Raw genomic sequence first — 27976 nt, forward strand, 5'->3', positions numbered from 1 at the left:
ATGTGTGTATAATATATATACACATACCGTATTTTTCGCCCTATAAGATGCACTTTCCCCCCTGGGGGCAGTATTTTGTTGTGCACTGTGGTATTGCTGGCCCCGCCTTCTGTCAATTTGGACCCATCTACAACATGGGGACACTTTTCGTTTTTTTTTCCAGGGCCACTTTAAAGGGGTTCTACCACCAGAAATACTGTTATGTAGCTGACTGACATTAGCGATGCTCTCAGCACTACATAACAGTATGTTTTTTACATTTCTCACTGCAGCCGTTCTGATAAAATAAGCACTTTTATAATATGCTAATGAGCCTCGAGGTGCTATGTGGGCGTAGAATCAGCACCTAGAGCCGGGATGCCTAACCTGCGGCCCTCCAGCTGTTGTAAAACTACAACTCCCAGCATGCCCAGACAGCCTACAGCTATCAGTCTACCGGAGGGCATGCTGGGAGTTGTAATTTTACAACAGCTGGAGGGCCGCAGGTTGAGCATCCCTGACCTAGAGGCTCTGTCTACTCACCCTTTATCCCGCCCCGCTCCTCCGTTCTGCCCGCCCCGCTCCTCTTGATTTATGTCACGGTTCGCAGCATCGCTGACGAAATCCCGCGCCTGCGCCGTTCACTTATGTCTCCGGCGCAGTGAGTGAAGGCCGCTCTCCTGATGCCGGCTTCCTCACTGTGACGTAGTCGGCGCAGGCGCAGTGAGGAATCCGTCACCAGGAGCGCATCATTCACTCACTGCGCCTGCGCCGAATACAGAAGTGAATGGCGCAGGCGCGGGATTTCATCAGCGATGCTGCGAACCGTGACATCAATCAAGAGGAGCGTGGCGGGCAGAACAGAGGAGCGGGGCGGGATAAAGGGTGAGTAGACGGAGCCTCTAGGTGCTGATTCTACGCCCACATAGCACCTAGAGGCTCATTAGCAAATTATAAAAGTTCTTATTTTATCAGAACGGCTGCAGGGAGAAAGGTAACAAACATACTGTTATGTAGTGCGGACATTAGCGCATCGCTATATCAGTCAGCTACATAACAGTCATACAGCTGATCGGCGGGGGTGCTGGGAGTCAGACACCTGCTGCTCTGATATTCATGACCGATCCATAGGAGAAGGCATCAATATTAAACGGCTGATCGTATATATTCAGCCCCTCAGATGCTGTGGTCAAATGTGAGCGGTCCGTAAATGGGAGCCATGCGCCCCCGCGCCCGTAACAGCGTTTCCCGGCTGATATCAGGGAACCTGTTACGGTATAGTAATAGCTGGCTTACTAGTAAATACCAATACAGGCCAGCAGGTGGCAGCACTGTATCGGTATATTGTAAATTGAGTGTTCTATGATGGGTCATTATCCCTCACAGAACACAGTCTAATGATTGCCAGTTATAGTTACGTTTTTTTTTGTTTTTTTTTTTATAAAAGTTCAAATCACCCCCTTTTCTCCAAAATCTAAATTAAAGTATATAACCAGTAAAAAAAAAAAAAATACACATCATGGGCATTGCTGCATGCAAAAATGCTAGTACTATTAAAATATAACAATATTTATCCCTTACGGCAAAAGGCGTAACGGGAAAAAATGAATAAAAATGGGCAATTCGCCATTTTTTGTCACTTCATCTACGCCCAAAAATTTAAGAAAAAGTTACACACACTTCAAGATGATATCACTGAAAAGTACAGATTGCCCCGCACTCTGCCGTGAAACTGTCCTTGTTGTCCATAGCAGCCAATCACAGCACAGCTTTGATTTTTTATAGTGCTCTTGAAAAATGAAAGCTGCCTTGTGATTGGTTGCTAGGGGCAGTGGAGACAGGCAGAATAATCAGCACTGTCTAAAAATAAAACTGTTGCCCATAGCAACCAATCACAGCACAGCTTTGATTTTTTATAGTGCTCTTGAAAAATGAAAGCTGCCCTGTGATTGGTTTTCAGGGACGACAATGGGATTTTCCCGCTATGTTGTCCCGATGACTGGTGGGCAGGCTACAGAGGGCAGTGTTAGTGGCAGGGGCATGCAAGCTTCTTCAGGCCACCACTTCTTCCCCTGCCTCTCGCTTTACAGCTCTTGTGTTTAGTTTTCCCTTTTTTTTTGCAGCAGAAAATTTTAAGGAATACGGAGATAAAAATGAGATGCTGCAAGCCATGCACAGGAACCTGACAGCGGCCGTCATTTTCGAGGACCTCTTCCACTACCACATCAGATACAGCATGTCCAACATAACGTTTCCGAATGAATACCTCTCACACATGGGTAAAGGAACAAGTAAAAGTTCGGGCTTATGCACACGACCGTATCTATTTTGTGGTCCGCAAAAAAATGCATGATGTCTGTTTGCATTCTGCCTTTTGCTTGTCCCCTAATAGAACAGTCCTATCCTTGTCCGTTATGCGAACAACAATAGGACATGTTCTATTTTTTTGCGGAACGGACGTACAGAAAGGGAATGCACACAGAGTCATTTCCGTTTTTTGCGGCTCCATTGAAGTGAATGGTTCCACATATGGGCCACAAAAAAAAAACTGAACCGATATAGAAATAAAATAAGTTTGTGTTCACAAGCCCGTATTCATTGCAACCTCGTTTACGGGCATATGTAGCAGAGCTCAAATTGTCACTGCGAATGGCGATCCTGTGTCTTCCAGTCACATCAACTTTCTTTTTCCAGGAAGCTGCCATGCAAGCTCGAATTCATGCACCCCCTTACGGTACTGGAAAAGTGGGTTCCTCTCACTACAAGCAAGTATCGACGCCGCCATCATCGAAGTGAGTGACGAAAAGACACTGAACTGGATGAATAAGGCACAGTGATCAGACAGCCGGGGGGGGGGGGGGGGGGGGGGGGGGGGGGGGTGTCGAGGCTAATCCAAGGGAAATCTACCTTAAAGAGGTTTTCCCACCATAAAATATCATACTCATTGTATAGATGAAGATTTCTTTCCATAGTATGGCGCCTCTTAGTGTTCATTTATTTACATAGTGTGGCGCCCTCTGGTGTTCATTTATTTACATAGTATGGCGCCCTCTGGTGTTCATTTATTTCCATAGTATGGTGCCTACTAGTGTTAATTTATTTCCATAGTATGGCGCCCTCTGGTGTTCATTTATTTACATAGTTTGGCGCCTCTTAGTGTTCATTTATTTCCATAGTATAACACCCCCTGATGTTCATTTATTTACATAGTATGGCACCCCCTGGTTTAGATTATTTACATAGAATGGCACCACCTGGTTTTCATTTATTTTCATAGTATAGCGCCCCGAGGTGTTCAATTTCTTATATAGTATGGTGACCCCTGTTGTTCAATTACTTATATAGTATGGCACCCCTTGGTTTTCATTTATTTTCATGGTATGGCACCCCCTGGTGTTCAATTGCTTGCATAGTATAGCACCCCATGGTGTTCATTTACCTACATAGTATAGCTCTACCTGGTGTGCATCTACTTACATAGTATAGCGCCACCTGGTGTCACCTTTATTTACATAGTATAACACCCCCTGATGTTCATTTATTTCCATAGTATGGCACCCCCCTGGTGTTTACTCACTTACATAGTATGGCGGTGTTTATTTACTTGCACAGTATTAGTGTTAATGTATAGCAGTGTGCAATTCCTTCTAACGAGCTGTGTGGTGGTGAAAATGCATTGCCAGGTCTCTGCACAGCGATCCTCTGTTTGCTGCATGGCTGCCAGAGGGGGAAGGAGTCTGATACTGCTCAGAGCCTGTTTCCAGCAGCACCAAGGGGTTTAAATGTGCAGTACGCCAGTCCTGCAGGGTGAGCGAATGCGAGGTCACAGGGGTAGTTAACAAACCGAGGGTTGTTCTTGGTACTCACAGTTTTTATATACCCTGGGCAGGCGTACAGCAGTGATAGAGAGGCTGGCACATGGATCCTCTGGGGCACTCTCTGTGTGTAGGGACCAGGCCAGGTGGTAGGTGAGGTGCCCTGGGTGTTGTAGGTTTAGTGTGCCTGTGGCAAGATCCCTTATAGCTCGTGACGCCAGTGCCGGTAATTGTAGGAATAATTGAGGTACACATAGTTGCAGTGAACCAGAACTTCTTTTTACTGAACAGTTCAACTATTTACAGTCTTCAGTTAGTTCCATATGTATAATGTTGAATACAGGCAGGCTTTATACAATTGGCAGGCAAAGTCTTTGCAAGATACTCAGAGGGAATAACACTTACAGATCAGGCTGTACTTTCCTCAGATCCTGTCTGGCTTTCACGAAGGCCCGTATGCCCTATTGCTGGCTTTATCCTTGGGTAGGGAAAACTTCCTCTGGTATATATCTTCTTGCTGTAAATATCCTTCTGCCCTTCAGCTTTCTATTTGGCTGGATAAAAGTGTCTCTGCTCTGTACTTGTAAAGGTACCATATATCCTCAGGAGGTAACTTCTTCTCCTGGTGGCAAGCTAGGAGCCTAGGCTATCTAGTTGCATGTTAGAAGCTGCTCCCCAGCTATCTTCTGGTTAAGGTGCACACTGGCTTCTGACCACACTCCACCCTCTCTAGACTGGACCTGACTATATATACTAGGGGGTTCCCTAGCTCCCTCTACTGCCTAGGAGGAGGAACTACACCCCTAACAGGCCTGGTACACAGGAGATAACATTAAATTACACATTACAATGCAATATAAAATACCATAAACATGTTCCACAGAAGGTGGAGAACAACGTGACCCAATTGACCCTTGAGTAGTGCCCACCCTTACGTAGTGGGACACTACAAATGGAAGGGAAAAAATATAAAAATAGGGATTTTTGTACTAGAAACTGTGAAAATTACTTAGATAGGTAGTTCTGACAAACAATGATTTTTGAAGCTGCATAAAGATACAAACAGCCGACAAAGCCTCTGTTAGGGCATATGGATTTGAAAGACGGGGCTTCCTTGTTCTGGAGGACACAAGCTGTGTATGTAATCCACCCATGGCCTGTGGCCGATCCATGGCCAGATATGTATGGTGGTTGACTTCGCTAGACAGCCCATTTAAAGAATACGCAACCCAAAATGAATATCACCACTAACTTCATATCCACAGATGACCACCAACCGTTCTGTAGGGAAGAACTTGGCTTCCATCAGGGTCATGAAAATGTTGTCTCCAGTCTACACGTGGAGGAACAACCTGCACATCGGATCATGCCTGCTCTTCATAAACCTGAGCTTTGTGTCCTTGATGTATCTCCTGTCGCTGTATGTCTCAAGAGAGCGGCGTGAGATGAGAGAGATTCTGCGAATGATGAGGATGAGAGATTCTGCTTTCTGGTGAGTCGTTAATCATCATAGTCCTTAAAAGGGCACAATCTTTAATTTCTAAAATTGGAACACCCCTTTAAACATATGGGGGCAAACTTATTAAGACGTCGGAGATTGTTGGAGTGAATTGCGCCAAAATTCTTAATTCTTTTTATAAACTTGGGGATTTTGGACTGTCCTAGGCCGGACATTTACTAAGGCTAGTGTTTCATACATCCAGGACAGGAATTAAAAAGCAGTCCTGATACACAAGCCCCAGCAGCTCACATACAATATCGCCGCCTCTATCAAAGACAGTGGTGCCCAATGCATGCAGCACAAAATACCACGCAGCAATAAATACCACAGTGCAGCACAAAATACCACGCAGCAATAAATACCACAGTGCAGCACAAAATACCACCCAGCAATAAATATCACAGTGCAGCACAAAATACCACGCAGCAATAAATACCACAGTGCAGCCCAAAATACCACCCAGCAATAAATACCACAGTGCAGCACAAAATACCACCCAGCAATAAATACCACAGTGCAGCCCAAAATACCACCCAGCAATAAATACCACAGTGCAGCACAAAATACCACCCAGCAATAAATACCACAGTGCAGCAATAAATACCACAGTGCAGCACAAAATACCACCCAGCAATAAATACCACAGTGCAGCACAAAATACCACCCAGCAATAAATACCACAGTGCAGCAATAAATACCACAGTGCAGTACAAAATACCACCCAGCAATAAATACCACAGTGCAGCACAAAATACCACCCAGCAATAAATACCACAGTGCAGCACAAAATACCACCCAGCAATAAATACCACAGTGCAGCCCAAAATACCACCCAGCAATAAATACCACAGTGCAGCACAAAATACCACCCAGCAATAAATACCACAGTGCAGCACAAAATACCACCCAGCAATAAATACCACAATGCAGCACAAAATACTACCCAGCAATAAATACCACAGTGCAGCACAAAATACCACCCAGCAATAAATACCACAGTGCAGCCCAAAATACCACCCAGCAGCAATAAATACCACAGTGCAGCACAAAATACCACCCAGCAATAAATACCACAGTGCAGCACAAAATACCACCCAGCAATAAATACCACAGTGCAGCACAAAATACCACCCAGCAATAAATACCACAGTGCAGCACAAAATACCACCCAGCAATAAATACCACAGTGCAGCACAAAATATCTCCCGGCAATAAATACCACAGTGCAGCACAAAATACCTCACAGCAATAAATACCACAGTGCAGCACAAAATACCACCCAGCAATAAATACCACAGTGCAGCACAAAATACCACCCAACAATAAATACCACAGTGCAGCACAAAATACCACCCAGCAATAAATACCACAGTGCAGCAATAAATACCACAGTGCAGCACAAAATACCACCCAGCAATAAATACCACAGTGCAGCAATAAATACCACAGTGCAGCACAAAATACCACCCAGCAATAAATACCACAGTGCAGCACAAAATACCACCCAGCAATAAATACCACAGTGCAGCCCAAAATACCACCCAGCAATAAATACCACAGTGCAGCAATAAATACCACAGTGCAGCACAAAATACCACCCAGCAATAAATATCACAGTGCAGCACAAAATACCACCCAGCAATAAATATCACAGTGCAGCACAAAATACCACCCAGCAATAAATACCACAGTGCAGCAATAAATACCACAGTGCAGCACAAAATACCACCCAGCAATAAATACCACAGTGCAGCACAAAATACCACCCAGCAATAAATACCACAGTGCAGCACAAAATACCACCCAGCAATAAATACCACAGTGCAGCACAAAATACCACCCAGCAATAAATACCACAGTGCAGCACAAAATACCTCACAGCAATAAATATCACAGTGCAGCACAAAATACCACCCAGCAATAAATACCACAGTGCAGCACAAAATACCACCCAGCAATAAATACCACAGTGCAGCACAAAATACCACCCAGCAATAAATACCACAGTGCAGCACAAAATAACACCCAGCAATAAATACCACAGTGCAGCACAAAATACCACCCAGCAATAAATACCACAGTGCAGCACAAAATACCACCCAGCAATAAATACCACAGTGCAGCAATAAATACCACAGTGCAGCACAAAATACCACCCAGCAATAAATATCACAGTGCAGCACAAAATACCACCCAGCAATAAATACCACAGTGCAGCACAAAATACCACCCAGCAATAAATACCACAGTGCAGCACAAAATACCACCCAGCAATAAATACCACAGTGCAGCACAAAATACCACCCAGCAATAAATACCACAGTGCAGCACAAAATACCACCCAGCAATAAATACCACAGTGCAGCACAAAATACCACCCAGCAATAAATACCACAGTGCAGCAATAAATACCACAGTGCAGCCCAAAATACCACCCAGCAATAAATACCACAGTGCAGCAATAAATACCACAGTGCAGCACAAAATACCACCCAGCAATAAATACCACAGTGCAGCCCAAAATACCACCCAGCAGCAATAAATACCACAGTGCAGCACAAAATACCACCCAGCAATAAATACCACAGTGCAGCACAAAATACCACCCAGCAATAAATACCACAGTGCAGCACAAAATACCACCCAGCAATAAATACCACAGTGCAGCACAAAATACCACCCAGCAATAAATACCACAGTGCAGCACAAAATACCACCCAGCAATAAATACCACAGTGCAGCACAAAATACCACCCAGCAATAAATACCACAGTGCAGCAATAAATACCACAGTGCAGCACAAAATACCACCCAGCAATAAATACCACAGTGCAGCACAAAATACCACCCAGCAATAAATACCACAGTGCAGCCCAAAATACCACCCAGCAATAAATACCACAGTGCAGCAATAAATACCACAGTGCAGCACAAAATACCACCCAGCAATAAATATCACAGTGCAGCACAAAATACCACCCAGCAATAAATATCACAGTGCAGCACAAAATACCACCCAGCAATAAATACCACAGTGCAGCAATAAATACCACAGTGCAGCACAAAATACCACCCAGCAATAAATACCACAGTGCAGCACAAAATACCACCCAGCAATAAATACCACAGTGCAGCACAAAATACCTCACAGCAATAAATATCACAGTGCAGCACAAAATACCACCCAGCAATAAATACCACAGTGCAGCCCAAAATACCACCCAGCAATAAATACCACAGTGCAGCACAAAATACCACCCAGCAATAAATACCACAGTGCAGCACAAAATACCACCCAGCAATAAATACCACAGTGCAGCACAAAATACCACCCAGCAATAAATACCACAGTGCAGCACAAAATACCACCCAGCAATAAATACCACAGTGCAGCACAAAATATCTCCCGGCAATAAATACCACAGTGCAGCACAAAATATCTCCCGGCAGCACCAAATAAATATCACTGTGCATAACAAAATCCCTACTTTTCTAACATTTGCCAAGTGTGATGTAGAAAAAAATATGCATTTTTGTTTTGTTGGTAAATTTTTTGTGAGAATTGCAACATTCTGGGGCTCAGGTTACAACATTATTAATAAGGGAGGGGCAAAACCCTCTGTAGAGGACAGAATGCATGTATATTCCTCTAGCATGTGACATTCAAGGGTTAATGTATTGTTGTCCATCCCTAGGTTATCCTGGGCGCTACTGTACACCGTCTACGTGTTAATCATGGCAACTTTACTGGCACAGCTTACACAAGATTTAGTGTTTCTGAACAGCTCCTATGGCCTACTCATGCTGTTGTTTTTCCTCTATGGGATATCATCGGTAGGTAATATATATATATAAAATGTGTATAATATTTGGTTGTTTTTTTTTCCCCTACTATTTAATAGGGTTCGGAATAAAGTGTACCTCCAATGATTCATCATGAGTTTAGTATTTTCATAATACATCTTGACAGAGGTCAGACACAGAGCTCCAAATATATATATAAATCTCCATAGTGCCAAATGATAAAATTCACTCTGCTTTCACCACTAGGGGGAGCTGGGAGCTCGCTGCTTAGATATTTATACAGCTCAATAAAAAAAATCGGCTCCCTCTACTGGTGGCTGCAGGATTCGCTGCTCTGTTTCAGAAAAACAACGCCTGCTCAACCCCTATAAAAATATACAATGGGCCTGTAAAGTATTTCCATTTTTCCACAGATGTGCTTCACCTTCATGCTGATCGCTCTTATCAGGAGACCTCGAGTTACCGCCATCGCAGGATTCTTCATTACATTCTTCCAATCTGTTCTCAGCCTCATTCTGTTCATGAAAGATCTCCCCAAATCTATTGAGGTCCTTCTAAGCATCTTCCCTACTTTTGCCTTCTCGGTTGGAATCACACAGGTAAACAGCATACCTTTAGGGCTCTGTTCACATCTGCTTCAGAGACTTTTCCACAGATACCATCACATTTGCAGCTCTATTTTTTCAGGTTGACATAAAGTCTAGAAAATCCCTGCTCCTATAGCCAACACTTTATGTCGTCAGTCATGGGAACCTCCAGGAACCTTTACATATATATCAGCTATTCTGTGTATAACGGTGCTGCGGGGTTATAAATGTCCAGTGACAAACCACAAGGCTGCTCTCAATCCTTACCGTTTTTTGAAAACAGTGTAATGCCATACTTCCCCTGTGGTGGCGCTGCAGGTAACCAGAACAGTTACAGGCAGATTTCCTCCACAGCTGATCACTAGCTGCCCACAGCCACCAGTAGGGGGAGCTCACTGTATTCAGATTGATATAATTAAAATGAGTAATAATTCTGTGAATTCTCTATGATCCTAATGGCCATTCACATTCATTACAGAGTATATATATGGAGTATGACTCTCAGGGTCTCCACTTCTCTGACATGATGAATGACTCCTCTCACGTGCTGTTCAGCTACATCTTCCTCATTGTGGACGCAGTTTTCTACATGATGTTGACACTTTATTTCGAGAAGATTTTGGCAGGTAAATAATGCAGAGCGTTCATAAGGTTTCTACACAGTGAGCCCATGACGTTCCGTCATGGGTGTAACTAGAATTCAAAAGGGCCCCATCAACCATTTCTAGAATGGCAGTCACGACACAGGGTCATGAGCCTCCTCAGGTACCATTTCAGTATTGGGCGCACAACATTGCTCCAGTTTGCCTGGCGGTGGATGTACACAGGGTGAGGAGACACCAATGATCACTTGCCGTTTCTTTGATGGTGCCATCAGCAAGGACAGAATGGTTAGTGCAGGTGGGCATACCGCCCCAGGGTACTGGCCACCATTACAAGCCTCAGATGCGCCAGAGGTCTGACTGCTGGCAGACAACACAGGTACAAAGTATAAAAAGACTCTTGCTGTTTGCTACCAGACCATGCAATTTTTCTGGTGAATGGAGCTCTCCATTAAGAGCTTGTCCCTCAAAAAATATTCTACATTTTTTTTTTAAACCAGCACCTGGATGTGAATATTTGTGTAATGGCATGTAATTAAAAATTTTGTATAGCCACTGAGTTATTCACTGAAATCTATATGTATAGCGCCACCTGCTGTTTGTTTTTTGCCTTATTTTCTGTCCATCTCAGCTGAGGTGGTCGCACATGCTCAGTTCGATTCTTCTACTCCCGCCAGCCATATCTCTTGTTAAAAGCTGTGACAGTTACATGAGAGAGCTGCAGCAGAATGGACCTGCCCCCTGAGCTTTGGCAGGGAGAGAGCTGCAACTAGAAAGCCCCCCCCCCCCCCCCTGAACTGTGGTAGGGAGAGAGAGCTGCAGCAGAAAGCATATATCCCCTGAGCTGTGATAGGGAGAGAGCTGCAGCAGAAAGCACACATCCCCTGAGCTGTGATAGGGAGAGAGCTGCAGCAGAAAGCACACATCCCCTGAGCTGTGATAGGGAGAGAGCTGCAGCAGAAAGGACACATCCCCAGAGCTGTGATAGGGAGAGAGCTGCAGCAGAAAGCACGCATCCCCAGAGCTGTGATAGGGGGAGAGCTGCAGCAGAAAGCACACATCCCCTGAGCTGTGATACGCAGAGAGCTGCAGCAGAAAGCACACATCCCCTGAGCTGTGATAGGGAGAGAGCTGCAGCAGAAAGCACACATCCCCTGAGCTGTGATAGGGGGAGAGCTGCAACAGAAAGCACACATCCCCTGAGCTGTGATAGGGAGAGAGCTGCAGCAGAAAGCACGCATCCCCAGAGCTGTGATAGGGGGAGAGCTGCAGCAGAAAGCACACATCCCCTGAGCTGTGATAGGGGGAGAGCTGCAGCAGAAAGCACACAATCCCTGAGCTGTGATACGGAGAGAGCTGCAGCAGAAAGCACACATCCCCTGAGCTGTGATAGGGAGAGAGCTGCAGCAGAAAGCACACATCCCCTGAGCTGTGATACGGAGAGAGCTGCAGCAGAAAGCACACATCCCCTGAACTGTGATAGGGAGAGAGCTGCAGCAGAAAGCACACGTCCCCTGAGCTGTGATAGGGAGAGAGCTGCAGCAGAAAGCACACATCCCCTGAGCTGTGATAGGGAGAGAGCTGCAGCAGAAAGGACACATCCCCAGAGCTGTGATAGGGGGAGAGCTGCAGCAGAAAGCACACATCCCCTGAGCTGTGATAGGGGGAGAGCTGCAGCAGAAAGCACACATCCCCTGAGCTGTGATAGGGAGAGAGCTGCAGCAGAAAGGACACATCCCCAGAGCTGTGATAGGGGGAGAGCTGCAGCAGAAAGCACACATCCCCTGAGCTGTGATAGGGGGAGAGCTGCAGCAGAAAGCACACATCCCCTGAGCTGTGATAGGGAGAGAGCTGCAGCAGAAAGGACACATCCCCAGAGCTGTGATAGGGGGAGAGCTGCAGCAGAAAGCACACATCCCCTGAGCTGTGATAGGGGGAGAGCTGCAGCAGAAAGCACACATCCCCTGAGCTGTGATAGGGGGAGAGCTGCAGCAGAAAGGACACATCCCCAGAGCTGTGATAGGGGGAGAGCTGCAGCAGAAAGCACACATCCCCTGAGCTGTGATAGGGGGAGAGCTGCAGCAGAAAGCACACATCCCCTGAGCTGTGATAGGGAGAGAGCTGCAGCAGAAAGGACACATCCCCAGAGCTGTGATAGGGAGAGAGCTGCAGCAGAAAGGATCCGTCCATAAGGTGCCAGCCTAAAATAAATCTATTAGAGTATTTGGAGCAATGAATGGGGAGATCTCTGGACCCATCTGAGGTTCAGGGCTGGTTCTAGCTTTGTTAGAAAGAGATTACCATGTACTAGGTGTCTGATTTTCATTTTATTTACATTAGTCATAGGATAACCTCTTTAGACATGGGATATGCAGATTCAGTTTACTCTAGTAGCATCTCAACCATCACATTATCTGTAGATCTCACCAAACTTATCTGGATCTGCCAGTGGCCTGCAGCTTAATTTCTTATGTCTATGGCTAACTTTAAAGGGAACCTGTCATTAACTTGATGCTGACCTCACTGAGGGCAGCATAAAATAGTGACAGAAATGCTGATTTCAGCCGTGTGTCACTCATGAGTAGTGTTGAGCGAACCTGTGTTTTAAGTTCGGCGTCTAAAGTTCTGGTTCAGGTCATCGAAGAATCACGTTATGGATTCCACTACCACGGACCATAACGGAATTTAGAATCCATAACGCGATTCTTCAATAACCCGAACTTTAGACGCCGAACTTAAAACACAAGTTCGCTCAACACTACTTATGAGCTAAAAGTAAGTGGTTGCTGAAAACCAGCACCATAATCATTGCAGCACAGGCCTTGAAAAGAGTCACATCTACCTGAGAAGAGTCCTGGTTATTATAATCTCCTGCTCTCCCCCCATCTGCTGATGATTGGCAGTTCTCTCCTAGAGAGAAAGGGAGAAAACTAGGTAGAAGACGGTCAGTCATCAGCAGGTGGGCAGGAGAGCAGGAATACATGAATAACCAGGACTCTTCTCAGGTGGCCGGGACTCTTTTCCAGGCCCAGTCTGCAATGATTGTGATGTTGGTTCTCGGCAACCACTTACTTTTAACTTATAAATGACAGACCGCTGAAATCAACTCGCTTGTCTCTTCTTTATTCTGCCGTTAGGACGGACAGCATAAAGTTGATGACAGGTTCCCTTTAAAGGAGTTTTATGAGGAGTGACTCTGCTGTCCTGACACTGCTCCAGTTCCTGCTCCTCTTGTTGGTGGTGGTGTCTTTTCTCCTGATTGACTCCTATTCTCTCTACGTGGTTTCCACCCCACTCTGCAGTCTCCTGGGTGGTTTTTCATACTTGGGTCTGAGTGTTGCTCCCTCAGCAGTGTTCTTGCACATCTGCAAACCCTGCAGTCTCTCTAATGACTGCGTCAACCCATCAACAGTATTGGCATTCACACTAGCGTCATGTTTTGCCACTAAACTCTTATGTTATATGTTCCTGATCCCACCCAAAGGGATGAAAGAGCTTGACATCCCCAGGTAGATGTTCTTCACATCTACCTGAAGAAAACTCCCTGGAAGGTATTTGCCCCCAGCAACATGTGCACAGAGCAGATCTGGATTTCCTTTATGTTTATATGTTCGGTCTTCGCTTTCCATGCACATACACTATGTAACCTTCACTGATTACAATGTTTTTTTCATTAGATAAACATGGTAAGAGGTACGAACTGCTCTTCTTTTTGAAATCTTCATTCTGGTCAAAAGGGAACCCAGTCTCCGTAAAGATGGAGGAGTACGGAAGCAACGAGGCGCCATCAGGAGATTTCGTAGAAAAAGTCTCCGCAGAATTACTGGGAAAAGAAGCTGTAAGGTAACGGGTGCAGCACATTTTCTGGGCTCCATGTCCTACAGCTGCAAAGGAGCTTGTGGGGAAGAAGGCCTCAGCTCAGTTTGGTCTTATCCCTTTGCGTTTGGTCAAAGGGTAGTGAACAATGTGACCATCTCAAACATCTGATCAGTGGGGCTTCCCAAAGTTGGACCTCCACCATTCTGATGGTCTGCTCTCAAGATAGGCCATCAGTAACCTGAACCCGGAAAACCCCTTCACATACGTCATTCACATAACCACTGCAGCCAATCATTGACCTCGGTGGTCACATGCCATTCATGCAAATGTCACTGCTGAGGTCAGTGATTGGTTTCAGCAGTCATGTAACTGATGATGTGACATCATCTCTGCAGGATCGGCGGGGACCGCTGGTGCAAGAGGGTAAATAATAATGATCTTTTTATTTTATACCATTATCTGCTTGACGGAAAATTTCATAAAATTGTGGACAACCCCTTGAATGTAAGAAATATCAAGAAGAAAAACAATTCATTTTCATTACAGGATAAATCAGGTTAGGAAGACGTTCACCAACTTGGATAAAAAGGTTGAAACCTTGAGAGGTGAGTTTACAATTTCTCACTGTAAATAAGAACAGAAATGCAATATTCTATATGAAGTACTCTGCGAACCTCAACAAATAAAACATTTGTACCATGTCCGATGTGCCTTGGGTAGGGACCTTTAAGAAAATTGCTTTGTTAACAAGCCTAGAAGCGGGTCTTTAGTAATGATTTTGAAGGCTTTTCAAGCTCTGTGCGTCTCTATAACACGTCTTCTGAAAGTTGTTTGCACTGGTGTTTACACTAACCAATATTTCTTGAGACAAACAGATATGTCAGTAACCAGGCCTTGTGTGCCTTTTCTCAAAGGGCAAAGCAACTGTGATTCTGACACTTCCATTGCCATTAGATCTTGGAGAAGAGGGTTACTTACTTTTCTCCCTGTACTGTGGATGTTTACGCAGTGTGATAAATGAAGGACAAGAACGGTACAAAAGTTTGTGTGTTATTAGTTTAGTTAGATTGTGTTTGTTTTATAATTGTGACTTAAAGGGGTTGTCCCACAAAAAATATTCTACAGTTCTCACACCAGCGACTGGATCTGAATACTTTTGAAATTGCATGTAATTAAAATTTTGCATAGCCACTGTATAAAATGTATCTGTACAGCGCCACCTGCTGTTTGTTCCTTTTCTTATTTCTTTGTCCTGCTCACTGAGGTGGCCGCACATGCTCAGTTTCATCCTTCAACTGCCTCCTGAGCTGTGATAGGGAGACCATGGACACGCCCCCTGAGCTGTGATAGGGAGAGCATGGACACGCCCCCTGAGCTGCAGCAGAAAAGACACTCCCCTTGAGCTGTCAGCTTGATATAAATCTAGCAGAGCAATGAATGTGGAGATCTCCGGATCCATGTGAGGTGCAGGGCTGGTTCTAGCTTTGTTAGAAGGAGATTGTCATGTACTATGGATCTGTACTGTAAAATCTCTTTAATATAATATGGAGGGTAGAATAGGCGCCAGATTATCACATATTCTGGCCTATCAGACGGTCATTGGATTTTTTTTTTTACTTGCAGGACTAAACTTAAATATATATGAAGGGCAAATTACGGCTCTGCTCGGACACAGCGGTGCAGGAAAAACAACATTACTTAATATCCTTAGTGGGATGTGCCCAGCGACTGGTGGTAAGACGCCATTTACCTTCCATAGAGAGAGTGCAGCACACTAGACTTTGTAGTGTCATGCACCTGCCTGTATGTACAGTTGTGTTCAAAATAATAGCAGTGTGTTTAAAAAAGTGAATAAAGCTCAAAATCCTTCTAATAGCTTTTATTTCCATCCACACAAATGCATTGGGAACACTACACATTCTATTCCAAATCAAAACATGAAGAAAAATATATCAAATTTGTGTTGTTCCTCAAAAAAAATTGACAAAAAGTGAATATTAGATATATTAGACTGTTCAAAAAAATAGCAGTGTTTGTATTCTTCTTTACAAACTCAAACATTCACTATATAAACTGAAAAATGTTTGAAGATTTTGCTTTCCTTCGAATCCCTTCACTAATATTTAGTTGTATAACCGCTGTTTCTGAGAACTGCTGGACGTCTGTGTTGCTCGGAGTCACCACCTTCTGCCCCTGTGAACAGGTATTCCAGCCCAGGATTATTGGACTACACTCCACAGTTCTTCTCTAGTTCTTGGTTTTGCCTCAGAAACTGCATTTACGATGTCACCCTACAAGTTTTCTATTGGATTAAGATCCGGGGATTGGGCCGGCCGCTCCATAACGTCAATCTTGTTGGTCTGGAACCAAGATGCTGTACGTTTACTGGTGTGTTTGGGGTCGTTGTCTTGTTGGAACACCCATTTCAAGGGCATTTCCTCTTCAGTATAAGGCAGCATGACCTCTTCCAGTATTCTGATGTATTCAAACTGATCCATGATCCCTGGTATGTGATAAATAGGCCCAACACCGTAGTATGAGAAACATCCCCATATCATGATGCTTGCCCCACCATGCTTCACTGTCTTCACAAATGTGTTCAGTGTTTGGAGGTCGTCTGACAAACTGTCTCCGGCCACTAGACCCAAAAAGAACAATCTTACTTTCATCAGTCCACAAAATGTCTCTTTAGGCCGTCAATGTGCTCTTTGGGAAATTGTAACCTCTTCAGCACATGTCTTTTTTTCAACAGTGGGACTTTGCGGGGGCTTCTTGCAGATAGCTTGGCCTCACATAGGGGTCTTCTAATTGTAACAGGACTCACAGGTAACTTTAGACCTTCTTTGATCTTCCTGGAGCTGATTGTTGGCGGAGTCCTTGCCATTTTGGCTATTCTTCTATCCATTCAAATGGTAGTTTTTCACTTTCTTCCACGTCTTTCAGGCTTTGGTTGCCATTTTAAAGCATTTGCGATCATTTTAGCCGAGCAGCCTATCATTTTCTGCACTTCTTTATATGTTTTTCCCTCTCCAATCAACTTTTTAATCAAGGTACGCTGTTCTTCTGAACAATGTCTGGAACGACCCATTTTCCTCAGAATTTCAAAGAAAAATGCACTGTAACCAGCATGTACAACATTTGCTGCCTTCGTTCCTTAAATAAGGGCAATAATTGCCACCTGTTTTTCAAAGAATGAATGACCTCACTAATGTGAACTTCACACTGCTATTATTTTGAACATGCCCCTTTCAATCAGTGATTCAATTACAGAGAATCAGCAGCATGCATGTCATGACTGTTGGGTCTGTTGGGTTTCTATTACTCTACTACACCAGCTAGTAAATTATTTGGCATGTAGAAATATCATTTCTACCAAAAACGGTGATTGATCAGGTTAGTGATGTCTGACTGCTATTATTTTGAACACAACTGTATATATATGTACGTGTGTGTGTGTATATATATATATATATAAATGAATAAAATCAGAGAGGGTTATGAAGAGTCATTGCAAATAAAAAATAATCTCCATGTGTCTCCATGGTTATAGACTACAAACGAACCTTGTGTAGTCTGATCTTTCAGTCATGGTTACTCTTCAGCCCCATCTTTTTGCTAACCTCCAGGCTCGGTCTCGGTGTATAGCTACAGTATATCAGATATGGAGCACCTGGAAGAGACAAAGAAGAGACTTGGCTTCTGCCCTCAGTTTGATGTGAAGTTTGACCCTTTAACTGTAAAAGAAAATCTGAAAGTATTTGCCAATATAAAGGGAGTCCCATCAAAGCAAGTGAATCAAGAGGTAACTTTATCAAAGCACCCCCTTCCCCTACAAATTCTGATGAGTCCCCACTAAAACCCTGACTAGATACCTTCCCTTTCCCACCAAATGTTTGCCCCCCATCCCCTCAACTGTACTCTTTACCTACCTTTAACATCCTCCCACATGAGATGATCGTGAGGGTTGGGGGGTGCACATGCATTATCTTATTCACACGCTTTTCATTGAAATTTTCCAAATTTTCTTGATTTCCCCCCCTTTCCCCATGTAAATACATGGTATGACATATATATAAATCGATACATTGTTACACATAGATAACACATTATATGAATTATTGATTAACATATGTTGTAAACTAAATATACCATGCAGAGATATATATAATATAATTATGAATATATAAATTGAACCTCTTACAGCAAGTGTGCCTCAAGGATATGAGTCCTTATCAAGTAACCTTGTTCCCTCCAGACAGACATGTCTTAGGGAGTTGACTTACTCCTTACAGATGGTCCCAAATTTTCCAAATTTTCTTGATTTCTCCCCCTTTCCCCAGGTACAAAAAATGATCTCAGATTTGCAGATGGAGAACATTGAGAATGTTGAGGCCGGTAAATTAAGTGGAGGACAGAAGAGGAAGCTGACACTGGCGATCGCTCTCTTGGGGGACCCCCAGGTAAATGTCGTACAGATGGTTATCTAGAAAGTTGTACATTTACTATGAGGTTGGGTTTAGCAATTGGCCGACTGTCTTATGTGTATGGGGGTGTCCCAACAATAAAGATGCATGCTCTTCCATGCTAAATATGGTTACGGTGAGCCAGTGAAATATTTTGGCTGATGGTTATTTTGCTCCTTTCCACCCTGCACCATAATAGGACATCACGGTAACTACATAGTTAAAGGGGTCCTCCTAAAATGATTTTAAATGGCTGCCAAGAATGTGAGCAGGACTGGTTGCCCCTGCTTGCAGAGATGCCTAGTGGGGTGAGGCCGCACTACACACTACATTCTGGCACTTGCATATACTACATATTGGTGAGTTTGAGTTTTCCTGTGAGGCTGCTCAGCCATGATGGCATATGGTAGGCAGGATGGCATCATTATCATCTATTGTAGAGCAGTGCAGTGAGTAGTGAGGCTCTGCCCTCTCACCTCCCTAGGCAGCTCTGCAAGTGGAAGCAATCAGTCCTGCTCACATTCTAGGACAGGTTGCTGGCAGCCATTTTAAATAATTCCTGGAGAACCCCTTTAACATGACCACTGTACAGACTATTACGGTGCAGTGATGGAGTGGGCACAGGAGCTATGACAGCACTAGCTGTTTAATGCTGTATCTAAGTGGTTAGACAGGAGGAGGCTTCATCTGTCAACCCAATGACCCCCTGCAACACGATCGTGGAGTACCAGTGGGTTGTTATGGAGGCCTGGTGTCTAACCATGGCCTCCAGAGGGAAACATAAAAATTGACTGATGTTTATTACAGATTCTTCTCCTGGATGAGCCCACTGCAGGGATGGACCCGTGTTCTCGCCACCACATTTGGGCTCTGCTGAAAGAACGCAAAGTCAATCGGGTGACCATGTTCAGTACCCAGTTTATGGATGAGGCAGATATACTTGCTGGTAGGTTACACTCTGCCATGTTCCTTGCACTGCTAAGAGGGAAATTTTCCACCGTAACAGGTTTCTTAGATGCTATCTGTCATATATCTTCTATATGAAAGAATCTTCATATAAAAGAGAGGATAAAAAAAATATAAAAATTATATTATCCTTCAGGCGGACATAAAAAAACGCCTCTAAGTTCTTTTTATCAAGTATCTTAATTTGATTTGTGCAAGCAGTGAAACAAAGGAACAATTGTATATGCAAAAATATATAATCGTTTATTATAAAAACAAAGAATATAAAAACAATACAATTGCAAAACAAATGATGAAGTTACAAAGTAACACCCAAAATGTACCACACGGTGGTGTTCACACACCCCAATCTGATCAGCACAGTATGATTTAATGATTTATGACAACCAGTGTCATACTTTTAACAAACGGACTCATGTACCAAGAGAAACTTAGGATCTTCTGTTATCAAACAGGCTATAACAATAAAACACGGATATACAGGAAAATAACTGTTATCCCTTGACTCTGTTTTCCTATAACCAATCAAAAATATATGATATTAATATGATAAAATATTCAACTCGGCAATCAGACTAAGGAAAATAACTTTCCAAGGTTTTAGTCCTCTTTTCAAATAATGTCAGATCTTTCATTAACAATATGCATCTTTGCTAAGAGAATAATCAGCATTATGGAGGCACCTAACGCTATATATTCCCACAATATGGGAACTCTTGGCTATATACCGAGAGAAATATCTTATTAATATCATGAGTAGTAAACAAAATATACGTTACCGGGTCAAAGGTAGACAGAGTTCAGATGGGACTAGTTCTGAAGAACTTTCCTAGTAATCCAAAAAGAATAATCCAAGTTTCTTCTGGTAAAGTTTTCCTTTTTGAATGAATGGATGGATCTATATGGCTTTTTTGGATCTCCTGATCTTTTGATCTCCAGCCCTCTTTTTCTTCCGCACACGAGTAATTATTCCCCCCTTATCTAAGAATCATCCCCTTTAGATTAGGGATTCCCAATCAGGTAAGGTGGGTATATTCGCATGCTAATAACATCATGATGTCATATCAACTCCTAATATGATATAGAACAAATAATGAAATAATATAATATTGTCCATCTGCCTCCAGATGGCACTGCGGTATTGTAGATAAACATCACAACTTTTAAGCATTAAAATTAAATATCCAATAATACGTTACAGGACCTCGTTGACCTTTCTTACTATAAATCATTGAGGAAGGTCTTTTCCTGACACTTTTAATTACCTATATCCTGGACTTGTTGGAGTTGACTGTGTTCTCCTATCTTTTTGGAATATAGGTTGACTTGATGAAAATTTTATATAGCGGCTTTGATGCTTGGCATCGGAACTTGTACATTTCACTTATCTACAAACCGGATTCCAAAAAAGTTGGGACGCTAAACAAATTGTGAATAAAAACTGAATGCAATGATGTAGAGATGGCAAATGTCAATATTTTATTTGTAATAGAACGTAGATAACAGATCAAACGTTTAATCCGAGTAAATGTATCATTTTAAAGGAAAAATACGTTGATTCCAATTTTCACGGTGTCAACAAATCCCAAAAAAGTTGGGACAAGTAGCAATAAGAGGCTGGAAAAAGTAAATTTGAGCATAACGAAGAGCTGGAAGACCAATTAACACTAATTAGGTCAATTGGCAACATGATTGGGTATAAAAAGAGCTTCTCAGAGTGGCAGTGTCTCTCAGAAGCCAAGATGGGTAGAGGATCACCAATTCCCACAATGTTGCGCAGAAAGATAGTGGAGCAATATCAGAAAGGTGTTACCCAGCGAAAAATTGCAAAGACTTTGCATCTATCATCATCAACTGTGCATAACATCATCCGAAGATTCAGAGAATCTGGAACAATCTCTGTGCGTAAGGGTCAAGGCCGTAAAACCATACTGGATGCCCGTGATCTCCGGGCCCTTAAACGACACTGCACCACAAACAGGAATGCTACTGTAAAGGAAATCACAGAATGGGCTCAGGAATACTTCCAGAAACCATTGTCAGTGAACACAATCCACCGTGCCATCCGCCGTTGCCAGCTGAAACTCTACAGTGCAAAGAAGAAGCAATTTCTAAGCAAGATCCACAAGCTCAGGCGTTTTCACTGGGCCAGAGATCATTTAAAATGGAGTGTGGCAAAATGGAAGACTGTTCTGTGGTCAGACGAGTCACAATTCGAAGTTCTTTTTGGAAATCTGGGACATGGCGTCATCCGGACCAAAGAGGACAAGGACAACACAAGTTGTTATCAACGCTCAGTTCAGAAGCCTGCATCTCTGATGGTTTGGGGTTGCATGAGTGCGTGTGGCATGGGCAGCTTGCATGGCTGGAAAGGCACCATCAATGCAGAAAAATATATTCAGGTTCTAGAACAACATATGCTCCCATCCAGACGTCATCTCTTTCAGGGAAGACCCTGCATTTTTCAACAAGATAATGCCAGACCACATTCTGCATCAATCACAACATCATGGCTGCGTAGGAGAAGGATCCGGGTACTGAAATGGCCAGTCTGCAGTCCAGATCTTTGACTTATAGAGAACATTTGGCGCATCATAAAGAGGAAGGTGCAACAAAGAAGGCCCAAGACGATTGAACAGTTAGAGGCCTGTATTAGACAAGAATGGGAGAGCATTCCTATTTCTAAACTTGAGAAACTGATCTCCTCGGTCCCCAGACGTCTGTTGAGTGTTGTAAGAAGAAGGGGAGATGCCACACAGTGGTAAAAATGGCCTTGTCCCAACTTTTTGGGGATTTGTTGACACCATGAAATTCTGATTCGACATATTTTTCCCTTAAAATGGTACATTTTCTCAGTTTAATTTTTTGTTCCGTGATTTATGTTCTATTTTGAATAAAATATTAGAAGTTGCCACCTCCACATCATTGCATTCAGTTTTTATTCACGATTTGTATAGTGTCCCAACTTTTTTGGAATCCGGTTTGTACATCCATGAATAACTATTGTTTTGAAATGGCATTTACTCTTCCCAGAAATCCAATTAACATAAACTTACTTGTTTCTGTACTTTCTACAATACCTTCTAAATGGTAAATACATGGTATGACATATATATAAATCGATACATTGTTACACATAGATAACACATTATATGAATTATTGATTAATATATGTTGTAAACTAAATATACCATGCAGAGATATATACACTCACCTAAAGAATTATTAGGAACACCTGTTCTATTTCTCATTAATGCAATTATCTAGTCAACCAATCACATGGCAGTTGCTTCAATGCATTTAGGGGGGTGCTCCTGTTCAAGACAATCTCCTGAACTCCAAACTGAATGTCAGAATGGGAAAGAAAGGTGATTTAAGCAATTTTGAGCGTGGCATGGTTGTTGGTGCCAGACGGGCCGGTCTGAGTATTTCACAATCTGCTCAGTTACTGGGATTTTCACGCACAACCATTTCTAGGGTTTACAAAGAATGGTGTGAAAAGGGAAAAAGATCCAGTATGCGGCAGTCCTGGGGGCAAAAATGCCTTGTGGATGCTAGAGGTCAGAGGAGAATGGGCCGACTGATTCAAGCTGATAGAAGAGCAATGTTGACTGAAATAACCACTCGTTACAACCGAGGTATGCAGCAAAGCATTTGTGAAGCCACAACACGCACAACCTTAAGGCGGATGGGCTACAACAGCAGAAGACCCCACCGGGTACCACTCATCTCCACTACAAATTGGAAAAAGAGGCTACAATTTGCACGAGCTAACCAAAATTGGACTGTTGAAGACTGGAAAAATGTTGCCTGGTCTGATGAGTCTCGATTTCTGTTAAGACATTCAAATGGTAGAGACAGAATGAGAACATGTATCCATCATGCCTTGTTACCACTGTGCAGGCTGGTGGTGGTGGTGTAATGGTGTGGGGGATGTTTTCTGGGCACAATTTAGGCCCCTTAGTGCCAATTGGGCATCGTTTAAATGCCATGGGCTACCTGAGCATTGTTTCTGACCATGTCCATCCCTTCATGACCACCATGTACCCATCCTCTGATGGCTACTTCCAGCAGGATAATGCACCATGTCACAAAGCTCGAATCATTTCACATTGGTTTCTTGAACATGTCAATGAGTTCACTGTACTAAAATGGCCCCACAGTCACCAGATCTCAACCCAATAGAGCATCTTTGGGATGTGGTGGAACGGGAGCTTCGTGCCCTGGATGTGCATCCCTCAAATCTCCATCAACTGCAAGATGCTATCCTATCAATATGGGCCAACATTTCTAAAGAATGCTATCAGCACCTTGTTGAATCAATGCCATGTAGAATTAAGGCAGTTCTGAAGGCAAAAGGGGGTCCAACACCGTATTAGTATGGTGTTCCTAATAATTCTTTAGGTGAGTGTATAATATAATTATGATTTTAATTTAATATAATTATGAATATATAAATTGAACCTCATACAGCAGGTGTGCCTCAAGGATATGAGTCCTTATCAAGTAACCTTGTTCCCTCCAGACAGACATGTCTTAGGGAGTTGACTTACTCCTTACAGATGCTCCCATATCTTTAGCAATAACTTTTAAATACAATGTCTGTTTATGTTCACAATTATTTTTTTATATAAACTGAACTTGCCATGAACTCATCTTGACTTCTTCAGCCACATAATATAACTTTGGTTCAGGCTGATTTTATTCTTAAAGGCAATGAGATGAGGCATATATTATTGTAAACAAATATTGAATTATCCATGCATTAGATGGACATTTAGCTTCTCTTGTATGCTTATTAGTGTCTTTGTGACTTTTTTTTACCCTCTGTGTATTTTGTAAAGATAGGAAAGCTGTGATATCTAACGGAAGACTGAAATGCGTTGGATCATCCCTGTTCTTAAAGAGAAAATGGGGCATTGGCTATCATTTAAGGTAGAGGATTTTGGTATTTATGTAGTGATGATACATTTTGCAACCACTAGGGGGAGCTCATTGCAGATGAATTTGTACAGCTCCTATTGGACACCATAAAAAGTTGATCTTATTTTTCTGATCTCCCTCTGGTGGTAGCATCATTTTGAAATTATTTATATGTCTGTGTAGTGTGATTTGGAGCTCGATATGAGAAAAATGAAGCTCTGACCCCTGTAAATAATATATTAGAAAATAATTGTTCACTGGAGTCTTAGTACATTATACGTTTTAATGTTAATGTGTTCTTATTGCTCTATATTAGTGGATTACAATAATCTGTTCTTCCTCTGGCAATGACCAGGATGCAGGTGATCCCGTCCTGTGACCCTGAACAGATGACCTCCATCATCAAGCAGCATATACCCAGCGCTAAGCTGTCCATGCAGAATGAGGAACAGATCACCTACACATTGCCATTTGAAAACATGGACTGCTTCTCAGGTAATTACTACAACTCATATCACACACTGCCTAACTACAGTAGTATTACCAACCCAAGATCACACTTAAGATAAAATATGACATTTCCACAAATTTGCATTTTAGATCTTTTTGCTCACCTGGACAGGCGTGTAGGACAGGACATTGTAACTTATGGAGTCTCCATGACCACACTAGATGATGTTTTCATCAAACTGGAAGGAGAAGCAGAACTTGAAAAAGGAGGTAAGGAGCATTGGAGCAAGGTGGGGCTTCGGGATTTTCTTGTAAGAATACAACCTCCTTTTATACAAGAACATAACTACTATAATACTGTCTTCTATTTACAAGAATATAACAACAAGGGTCCATTCGCACGTCCTCAAAATGGGTCCGCAGCCGTTCCTCAATTTTGTGGAACGGGTGCGGACCCATTAATTTTCAATGGGGCCGGAAAATATGCGTGCTGTCCGCATCCGCACTTCTGTTCTACGGCCCCGCAAAAAAATAGAACATGTCCTATTCTTGTCTGCAGACACAAACAAGAAAAAGGCATTTCTATAATAGTGCCGGCCATGTGCGGTCTGAAAAATGCGGAACGCACATGGCCGGTGTCCGCAATTTTCGGACCGCAAAACACTTGTGGACGTGTGAATGGACCTATGTACAAGAATATAACTACTATAATACTCCCTCCTATGTACAAGAATATAACTACTATAATACTCCCTCCTATGTACAAGAATATAACTACTATAATACTCCCTCCTATGTACAAGAATATAACTACTATAATACTCCCTCCTATGTACAAGAATATAACTACTATAATACTCCCTCCTATGTACAAGAATATAACTACTATAATACTGCCTCCTATGTACAAGAATATAACTACTATAATACTGCCTCCTATGTACAAAAATATAACTACTATAATGCTGCCTCCTATGTACAAAAAGATAACTACTATAATACTGTCTCCTATGTACAAGAATATAACTACTATAATACTGCCTCCTATGTACAAGAATATAACTACTATAATACTGCCTCCTGTGTACAAGAATATAACTACTATAATACTGCCTCCTATATACAAGGATATATCTACTATAATACTGCTCCTATGGACAAGAATATAACTACTATAATACTGCTCCTATATACAAGAATATAACTACTATAATACTGCTCCTATATACAAGAATATAACTACTATAATACTGCTCCTATGGACAAGAATATAACTACTATAATACTGCTCCTATGTACAAGAATATAACTACTATAATACTGCTCCTATGTACAAGAATATAACTACTATAATACTGCTCCTATGTACAAGAATATAACTACTATAATACTGCCTCCTATGTACAAGAATATAACTACTATAATACTGCCTCCTATGTACAAGAATATAACTACTATAATACTGCTCCTATGTACAAGAATATAACTACTATAATACTGCCTCCTATGTACAAGAATATAACTAATATAATACTGCTCCTATGTACAAGAATATAACTACTATAATACTGCCTTCTATGTACAAGAATATAACTACTATAATACTGCTCCTATGTACAAGAATATAACTACTATAATACTGCCTCCTATGTACAAGAATATAACTACTATAATGCTGCCTTCTATGTACAAAAAGATAACTACTATAATACTGCTCCTATGTACAAGAATATAACTACTATAATACTGCTCCTATGTACAAGAATATAACTACTTTAATACTGCTCCTATGTACAAGAATATAACTACTATAATACTGCCTCCTATATACAAGGATATAACTACTATAATACTGCTCCTATGTACAAGGATATAACTACTATAATACTGCCTCCTATGTACAAGAATATAACTACTTTAATACTGCTCCTATATACAAGAATATAACTACTATAATACTGCCTCCTATGTACAAGAATATAACTACTATAATACTGCTCCTATGTACAAGAATATAACTACTATATTACTGCTCCTATGTACAAGAATATAACTACTATAATACTGCCTCCTATGTACAAGAATATAACTACTATAATACTGCCTCCTGTGTACAAGAATATAACTACTATAATACTGCCTCCTATGTACAAGAATATAACTACTATAATACTGCCTCCTGTGTACAAGAATATAACTACTATAATACTGCCTCCTATATACAAGGATATATCTACTATAATACTGCTCCTATGTACAAGAATATAACTACTATAATACTGCCTCCTATGTACAAGAATATAACTACTATAATACTGCCTCCTATGTACAAGAATATAACTACTATAATACTGCTCCTATGTACAACAATATAACTACTATAATACTGCCTTCTATGTACAAGAATATAACTACTATAATACTGCTCCTATGTACAAGAATATAACTACTATAATACTGCCTCCTATGTACAAGAATATAACTACTATAATGCTGCCTTCTATGTACAAAAAGATAACTACTATAATACTGCTCCTATGTACAAGAATATAACTACTATAATACTGCTCCTATGTACAAGAATATAACTACTTTACACTAACCTGACATTAACTCCAACATTGGTTCTTTTATGGCTTCCAACAAAAGAATTGTCGCCAGCAAAGAACAAATTGGCCACACACTTGATTCAAGCTGCACGTCTACTTATTCCCCAAAAATGGCTGAGTAAGGATCCCCCCACCACCTCTCAGTGGTTAAGCAAATTGGATCATGTGCACCGCATGGAAGAGCTAGCAGGTTGGGAACTTAGGGCACACGAGAAGCACAAGAAGTTATGGGCCCCCTGGATTGCATATAGATACGCGACCAATACACCAACACCTTAGCGATCTCTAATCGACAATCAAACTTGAAAATGTCCCCCAGATGGGACTGACACATTAGTGAGTATAGAAGGTGTTTAGCCTTATCTCTCCCTTTGGAGTCATCATAAGATATCTTAAATAACCTCCGATCGCATATGTCCAGTTCTAAGGACACATTCACCCCTCCCTCTCCTCACCCC

At 42.1% G+C, this 27976-nt stretch overlaps 1 protein-coding gene across 4 annotated transcripts in view; it reads left to right on the forward strand.

Moving 5' to 3' along the window:
* Positions 1-27976, forward strand: part of LOC121005195 (ABC-type organic anion transporter ABCA8-like) — a 96252-nt gene that overhangs the window by 28044 nt on the left and 40232 nt on the right. For all 4 annotated transcript variants that reach the window (XR_005779885.1, XM_040437786.1, XM_040437785.1 and 1 more), the window contains exons 4-18: positions 2103-2258; positions 2674-2771; positions 5060-5286; positions 8991-9129; positions 9513-9698; positions 10165-10312; positions 13966-14131; positions 14654-14712; positions 15731-15841; positions 17734-17909; positions 18448-18567; positions 19378-19516; positions 24381-24471; positions 24815-24954; positions 25060-25179. Coding sequence is in view for 3 of the 4 variants with exons in the window: in XM_040437786.1 (XP_040293720.1) it covers positions 2103-2258; positions 2674-2771; positions 5060-5286; positions 8991-9129; positions 9513-9698; positions 10165-10312; positions 13966-14131; positions 14654-14712; positions 15731-15841; positions 17734-17909; positions 18448-18567; positions 19378-19516; positions 24381-24471; positions 24815-24954; positions 25060-25179 (2076 nt within the window). In the remaining variant the exon portion in view is untranslated. The remainder of the gene's footprint in view (positions 1-2102; positions 2259-2673; positions 2772-5059; positions 5287-8990; positions 9130-9512; positions 9699-10164; positions 10313-13965; positions 14132-14653; positions 14713-15730; positions 15842-17733; positions 17910-18447; positions 18568-19377; positions 19517-24380; positions 24472-24814; positions 24955-25059; positions 25180-27976) is intronic.

The sequence above is a fragment of the Bufo bufo genome, chromosome 6 (genome assembly GCF_905171765.1).
Source record: "Bufo bufo chromosome 6, aBufBuf1.1, whole genome shotgun sequence".
Lineage (NCBI taxonomy): Eukaryota > Metazoa > Chordata > Amphibia > Anura > Bufonidae > Bufo > Bufo bufo.